This window comes from Ziziphus jujuba, chromosome 9 (genome assembly GCF_031755915.1).
Source record: "Ziziphus jujuba cultivar Dongzao chromosome 9, ASM3175591v1".
Classification (NCBI taxonomy): Eukaryota; Viridiplantae; Streptophyta; class Magnoliopsida; order Rosales; family Rhamnaceae; genus Ziziphus; species Ziziphus jujuba.
In genome coordinates, this window is record NC_083387.1 from 15193352 (window position 1) to 15201954 (window position 8603).

At 34.9% G+C, this 8603-nt stretch overlaps 1 protein-coding gene across 1 annotated transcript; it reads right to left on the minus strand.

Moving 5' to 3' along the window:
* Window positions 1–580: 580 nt before the first annotated feature.
* Window positions 581–4109, minus strand: LOC107434216 (pyruvate kinase isozyme A, chloroplastic). Its single transcript, XM_016045653.4, has 7 exons — window positions 3200–4109; window positions 2976–3069; window positions 2651–2841; window positions 2282–2400; window positions 1697–1940; window positions 1371–1605; window positions 581–1286 (listed from the first exon to the last, which is right to left on the minus strand). The coding sequence occupies exons 1-7, from the start codon at window positions 3740–3742 to the stop codon at window positions 958–960; spliced, it is 1755 nt and encodes a 584-aa protein (XP_015901139.3). The 5' UTR covers window positions 3743–4109; the 3' UTR covers window positions 581–957.
* Window positions 4110–8603: the final 4494 nt, after the last annotated feature.

The following is an 8603-nucleotide window of genomic DNA, read 5'->3' on the forward strand; positions in this document are numbered from 1 at the left end:
CATTTAATTTCCATTTATTAATTTAAAGTTTCCACCGATATGAATTAATTCTCACTGATTAAGAAAATAAGAAGGGATATGATTACGACAAACCCAGTTATTAGCTACCTGCCTCAATGAAGCTCTGTTGTTTGACTAGACAGAAATTCCCAGTGGCCAATTTGTTTTCTTATAAACAACAGCAACAAAAGAAAAATGAAAAGCAAAAAATATTTAAAAATGATGATTTAGCTTTAATCTCTTTTTTGGCTTCTCTTTTTATTTCTCTCCAATTCTTTCTTTTATTTTTGTTTTTTGTTTTGTTTTGTTTTTTTGGCTAAAAGTCCTTTGTTTTTGTTATACATAATAGCAATATGATATATACATCTTTCTAAGTTTTAAAATTAAAACTCTCCTTAAAATTTTATACTCCCGCATAGTTTTGAACTTTTACAATCACTAAAACACAAGAAGCAAAACGGGAGTTTGTGAATAAAAAAGAGCATAATCTGATTGAAAATTTGACTAGCAGAAATTACTCTTTAATCAATTAGCAGGAAAATTCAAGTGCTTTCTTCACAGCAGAAAAACAAAAAATATAAAAAAAATAAATATAAAAAATAATCTCCACTCTTTCCATTCATACACGTGTCACAACAGAAAGCCACATAATTAAACCTGGTTCAGTTTTGGCTTACATTCCCATCCAACTTGACTACCTCTACGCCCAGCAGGCCAACACAGAAAAAGCTTTTATATGTACGGCGATACTACATGAGTGTACAAGGTTTATACAGCAAAATCAATATCCGTTTCCTTTTTTTAATTTTGGCAGAGACAATTATAATGATCTACAACAAACCAATAAATCAACCAAATCTCACATAAAGATGTTTTCTTTTTATATCCTGATTAGGAGCAGCAAAGTTATGGAAGAAGAGCTGAATATTATTCCATGAACTCCTTTTCTTGCCTGTCTTAATGGATGGTCTTTACCTGGATTGATTGAAATGCCATTGACGTAGCACGAGTTGGAATCACATCTGAGACCACCAAAACTGAATCCCCCTCTTTCATCAACCCTTTTGATTTTATAACGTCAATGGTGGTCGAGATATTTGCTTCAATATCATCTGACAAATCTACAAGGAGAGGAGTAACTCCCCACTGCAAATTCAGAGCCATTCGGGTGCTCTCGTCATTGGTGAATGCAAATATTGGCGGGTTTGGACGATTTCGGGACAGGATTGATGCCATGTGACCGTGCTTTGTGTATACGAAAATGGCATCCACAGCAAGGTTGTTGGCTGCAGGAGGAGTGGCCAGTCATTAATTTCAAAGTAGAAGGAAGTGACCAAATATTCTTTTTGGATTGGGGAAAAGCGAAGTACCTATTTCAACAGCAGAATTGCATATTTGCTCAGCAATTCGGTCAGGCAATGAGACTCCAAGTTGACACTGCTTGAGAAGCCGTTGTTGGTTTTCCTCGCGAGTCCATGATTCCATTCGACTACGAGCCATTTGCAGGACAGCAAGAGCCTTCTGACCATATAATCCAATGGCTGATTCACCAGACAACATTAAGGCATCGGCATACTGTCGAACAGCTTCAGAAATGTCTGCAACCTTACTTCAAGAAGGCAGATAATCAGTGTCCTAGTCTCTCTCAACCAGAATAATGAAGACTACATAAGTATGGTCAATAAGCTCATGATACCTCAGCACGTGTTGGGGTTGGGTATTCCACCATTGACTCAAGAAGTTGAGAAGCTACAATTACTGGCTTGTTTAGTTGTCTGCAAACATAAATGATTTTTTCCTGCACTGCAGGTATCTGTTCAAGAGGAATTTCAACTCCAAGGTCACCCCGGGCAATCATAATTCCATCAGAAGTCTCCACAATTTCTTGCAATTTATGGAGAGATTCCAAGCTTTCAATCTTGGCCAATACTTTTATTGATCTGCAAATGCATATGTATCTCCATTTTCATATTTTGATCATAGAAGATACTTAAAAGCAATATTGTTCTCATACCAATTACACAAAAAGTATAACAACTAAAGGATTGTTTGCAGAAAATTGAAATGTTAAGAAAGGTGCATTAAAATTTACAGGCATCTGAGTATAAAAGAGATGAGAAATAGGAAGCTAGTAGCTTAGTTATGCAAATGTTTATTTTATCACAAGGTGCAATTACATCTCAGCTAAAGTAACAGAATGTGCTATCTGTGTTAGAACTTAGTAGCCTAAAAGTGAACCATAGGAGCATGATATCTGTCAAGAAAAGTTCCAACGACTTACTTTGCAGATTTGGTAGAGAGGTGGTTCTTTAAATGCTTGACAGAATCAGCGTCATTTACGAAGGACATAGCAATGAAATCAACACCTTCAGAAATCCCAAACTCTATGTCAGCCCAATCCTGTAAATCAGGCAAACAAAAATGAAAAATCTTCAAGAGGGTAGTTTAGGTAGCCAAAAATGTTAAGGCAATAGCAAAATGAGTTTTGGGAAAGATACATCAAAGAGAAATATAATTACTGAATATATATATATATATATATATATATTTGAATTTCTCTCGCTCGACTGGAACTAGATTGTAAAAAGAAAAGAAAGTTGCTCAAAAGCACTAATGTGAGTGAGGAACAGACTTCAAAGTATAAATAAACCTTTGTTGACAGAGTAGGAAGCTCATTATTCTTCTCTACAAGCTTCCCATCTCTCCAAAAGCTCAATTTGGCTAGAGGAAGGAATAAACCAGGGTCTGTGCACTTGCAACGTAGATCGTTCCCAATCTTTTCAATGACTTCAAAGCACGCCATTCCACCGTCAATAACAAGTTCATCACCCACTTCGATACCTGCCAAAGTCCCACTAAAATCGGCAAAGCAATAATAATAATAATAATAATAATAATAATAATAATGGAAGAAGAAGAAGGAGAAGAGTGAACTAAATCTCTATTTTACTCGATTTTTTGCATTTTCCCAATACCTTCAGAGAAACCCTCATAGTTTGCTTGAACTGTGAATGGACGAGGACGAGGTCCATCAAATTTCTGTGCAGTAAACAACCAGACTGAACCTTCCTGATTAACCATGAAAAATACAAAATCCATCAAATCTACACATTTTTTTCCGTTACCCAAATTCTAAAATTTTCTTTAACTACGAAGATAACAATCCAGTTAATGAGGATTTGAGTGGGCTGAAAAATACCTCTGCTTTAACAGAGGAAGGAGCTCCATGATCAACCACAGTAATCTGACTACCTTCTGTATCGATCATGATCGAGATACAAAACCCATTTTCTTCATTCAACTTCTTGATCTTCCTGATCACGTCTCTGTGCCACTCCCTGGTATTATGGCACATATTGAGCCTAGCCACATTCATCCCTCCCATTGCCATTTTCTCCAAATCCTCGGACGAACAGCAAGCCGGTCCGATCGTGCAGACCAGCTTCGTCTTCGTCATCCCCAGAAACCCCTTTTCCCTTAAATCCCTCTCCAACACCACGTCGAACTCAAATTTCGTTTCCAAGCCCTTCGAATTCCTCGCCGCCCGCTTCGAATCCTCGAAACCCACTTGCACAACTGCCCGAACTCCATTCCCCATCTTGATCCCTTTCAACTTCCGATAAAACCCAGGATCCGAAATCTGGAAACCCAAAACCGGTTTCTTTAAGTTGACTTTGTTTGGGGTGTTAACAACGGCGAAAGGACGAGACATACTAACAGAGCTGGTGCCGGAAACCACCATGGTCGCCGAGAGATGGAGCTTTTCTGATTGATTAGAACTTTTTTAGATTCAGAGATGGAAAGTGAAGACAAAAGGGTAGTGCAAACGATTCATGAAACTAAGAAAAAATACTGCGTAGGAAGAGCCGTTGATCGATGAATTTTGGGATTGTTTTGCGTTGGAAACTCCGCCCCCGGGGGGTGCTTGTTTTTTCTCCGGAGTTTACTAAGCGAGGAAGAAGAAAATGTGCCTGACAGTGGCAGATGAATATATTATAATAAAATGGGGAAGAAAAATGAAGAAATGGTACGAAGCAATGTAAAGCTTCACTACCTGAGCGAGCGAGCTGGTTTGGGGTTTGGTGGCATTAAATAATTTGAAAGTTTTGAGTGAAAAAATTAAAAAGGGCGGTACTGGTTCAAATTACAAATAGCTACCCAAATTTTACGGTCAGCTACACGTCACTGGTGGGCATTTTGATCATTTTATCTATTTTATTGTCATTTTCCTTCTCAATTATCATTTTTCATTTTGTTGGCAGCATTTTGGGTTTGAAAAGGTACGTGGGCCATGGCAGTCCAGATTCAGGAGCGATAGAAATAGCAACAAAGTTTAATGCATTTTTTTTTGGTAATAAGGAAATTTTAGTGCTTGCATGTATAACACGTGTGCTTTGAAAATGTTGACAATGAGTTATTTCTCTCATAATTGGAATATTTAATATAAAAATCTATATTTTAATGTTGGAAAAATTTCCAACAGTTATTTTGTAGGTTTGCGGGTCTGTAACAGTTAAAAAAATATGCAGACAATTGTATTAATATTGTATTCACGATCGATTAAAATACTTTAAAAATAAAATTCAATTAAAAACAATTAATTAATTAAAATAAATTTTAATAAAATAAATTAAATAGTCTAGAAGTTTATAATTACATATAAATATATGCGTGGTCAATACTAACTATGCTTCTATTTACATATATAGAAAACTTCAAAGTATTTTATATTTTTTCGATGTGAAACTTTTATAAAATTCAATTTCAAAATTTTGATTTATATATATGCAAATTGCATGATCTTTGATCTCTAATCAATAAGCATTAATTAATTTTTCCAAAATAATATTTCAATAAATTAAAAATATTAATTTAAAAAATTAATATTATGATTCAAAAATTGCATTCTTTACTTTGTAATTTTGTAGTAGAATGAAAAAATTACAAAGCAATATTATCTACTTCAAGTCTAAGTCTACGGCCTTGTACAAGTCTCCATGAAAACCAAAATTCATAGATCATGTGCTAATATACCTTATGTAGTCTTGGCTTCTTCCAAAAATAGCTCTATATACAAATCTTGCTTTTATTTGGTTATACCACACCAAAACCCATACTCATTTAATTTCATGCCACTGAACCTTTATTTTAACCATGTCCAAAAACATGGCAATCCACTCAAACTTGCATGTATTCATTAAGCTCCATCAAAGGAATCAGACCTATTAGCCATATTTTGCCTTGTTTTACTAATTAAGTTTATATCATGTTCAACTTTCTAACTTAAAACAAGGACACTTCCATGCCAAAATTGATCATTAACATGGTGCAATGATCAAATTCATCCCCCAACCGCATTATTAATGTTCTCATGGATCCCACCATATGTATTAAATAGTTACATTAGAAACAATTTCCTTTTTTAGCCCTGTAAACTTCACTTTCACAAATGCATCCATCCCAAGCCCCCTAATTAAAGGGATTCCTTGTGGACAAAGATTTAGCATTCCCCTTCATTACTTTCCAAGAGTTTTCCAAATTCAAAGAAGGATATTTTCCAAATGTTATTACACTGAGTAAACAACCCTAATATATATATATATATATACACGCACATATGGTAATCCAATCTCTATAACCAAGGCCATTCTTTGCTGTAATCGTCCTTCAAGCATGTGAATATAAATTCCATAAATTATTTCTCAAGACCTTTCATCCTATAATATCTACTCCATATCGCTTCACACCTTCCACAAATCATATATAAATTTTACCTTGTACAAGAACACAGCTTTATAGGTAAGTTTCAAAATTTCTCCATCATCACAAATGCTGATTAGACATGTACCCATGCTGCATTTTTTTCTTCCCATGCTTTGAAATTCCAATAGCTTGATTAGTTTCCATATTTAAAAAAAAAAAAAAAAAATTTGCAAAGAGATCTTTAATAAAAGCATCATATATATCATCTATCAAGTCATGCTCTTGTGAACAAATTAAATGGCTTTTTCTTTACCAAATCAAGCAGCAAACTGCATGCATCCTCACCATCAAAATTTAATAACAGGTATATATCCTTCTAAAGCCTAACTTCGATATCTTTAACCCTTTTGCTGCATGAGATAAAATAACCCCTTGGCTATGCATCCAATTAATTCTAATACTGCTCTCTCCACAAGACGACCATTCATCACTTTCCATGTTGCTTTTATTTCGTGCAAACAAATATCTCCTTTTTGTGCTTTAAATCTTAGATAAACCTATTGATTTATTTATCATCCATTTAGAAAAGAAAAATTAATTAATTGTGCCACACTATCTTCTTCCTTATCATGCCTTCTTTATGTTGCACCATCTTACATTGATGAGGTTTCTTTTTTTCTTTTCTTTTCTTTTGTTGCATATTTAGCTTCACCATGGATCACATGAACATAAATTTTCCTAGGTTGAATACCAAAAGATGACTTTGTTAGTCTGCTTATATGGCATCATCATTGTGCTTTAGGATAGCTTTCGTGTGTGGACTGTCAGATAGCTTTTGGAGACACTGAGGGATTTATCTTGTGATCCGTTTATCTTATCATGACAATCTTTGCGTCGGATTTCTTGAAGATCTAAGGCTAAAACAGATTGCTCTCTTCTAAGAACATTTCTTTTTCTTTTTCCTTTTTGTTTTTTCCAGGTGACTTTTCTTGTTGGATTGCTTGAAAACCCACGATGGTATATAAGAACATCTTGTGTTCCTTGTGGTTTTGCAGTGTACATTTTTTTTTTTTTTATCTTCAATGCTATTGACAAAGGACTTGATTCACATGGCTCAAATTATTGGCACCAGTACATCCATGGTGCTTGGATTGAATTTTCTCGGCTCCACAACAGACTTCTAGATGTTACATCTTGGACTGATTTATTTTAATGGTCTATGTATTTGATTTGCCTAGTGCATTTCTTGACATACTCAATTTTGTCTGATATTATGGATACGACCTCTTCGACGACATTGATATGATTTATTTAACAATACATATCCTACCTGTCCGATCATAGATCTTATCTGTCTGACCATGTATCTGTACTATTCGACCTTGCTAATAGCATGAATTTAGCCTAGCATCTTTAATTTGACTTTTTACACCATGATTCGACCTATTCTATTTAACAAGAAAGCCATAAAATTCGATATAGGCCTGAGTTATTCAAACTTGGCCTTGAAAAGTAGCTAAATTGACCAGCTCAAATCATAAGCATAAATTGAATAAATGACTATGTAAATTTTCCACCTAATTAATTAACTTGATAATGATACATATGCAGGGCCTTGCCCCCTAACTCCAACATTCTGTCCCTTATCCAGCAATGTAATCGGACATCCTTCAAGGTTGTAACTATACGACAACCTTATTTGCCATTACCAAAGATTTGGATAAGACCGATATCACCTTAATTGTACCAAAGTTTGCCGACATTGTCAGCATCCAAGAAGAGTTCACTATCAGCTCGAACCATTACAATATTTTTGCCAATCCTTACCCAAAATATTTGGTGGGGAAATGGTGGAACGTATAAACTCAAAAAGATCTAGTCACAACCAAGCAAAGCATTATAATTGGACTTGGATTCTACTATGATATATGTTGTCATGGTAGATTTTCTTCCCACAATAATTTCTATTCATAAAGTGCTTTTTGCTTTCGTAACCCTTCTTTAAGAGTTGTTTATTGTTAACTTGATAGGAATAAGGTCATATTCGCTCGTGGATAACTTGGAAACCATGGAGATTAGCAAGATATTTATCGTGGCTACATTATCCAACAGAACTTTATTCACATCAAAATGAGCATTAATGTAGAATGACTTTAGATGCTACATCACATTTTTAGACGGATTCTTCAAAATTATTTCTTGATGTCGAGAATATTGTGACTTTTTCAAAAGCTTATGTTCCACAATTTCTATCAGTTTCTTAGCCTCAACATGCTGGTGTTGTCCATCTTTTCTGAGTTCTAATGGGCATTTGATAAAATTGTTACCCTACTCAATACCACTGACCTACCTCTGTAACTAATGGCTTAAATGTCCTTGGTTTTTGAACCTTTTGAGAAAGCAATCTTGTTTGACTATCTCTGGAAAAAGTGACTTAGAGCTTAGACTCAACATGTCCTCATTGGTGTCAACTTCTTAACATCCACTATCCATCCTGCACTTTTGGTCTTAGGCATTGGAACATTGACTTAGGACTATAAGGTCCGTAGTTCTCTAGTAGCGACTTTAGCACAATCAGCTCATATTTCTGTATGAGTCACTTCTTTTCTTCTTTAACCTCATATTTACAATGGGTACAAAGCATCTTAGCAGATGATTTGGCCTTTTTGGTCAAATACTCCCCTTTAAACTTGACGTCTTTCTTCTAGTTTCTACTAGATGATGACTATCCTAAATCAACTTTACCTCTAGATTTGGTCAAGTTTGAAATATTGGCTGAAACCATGTCCACTTCAGTCAATGGAAAAAGATTATTATCAACTTCCATTATATCTTTCCTTTTTTTGGGGAAAGATGCCTTTGTCAATTAGTACCTGGATTGCATTTTAGAACACCATACA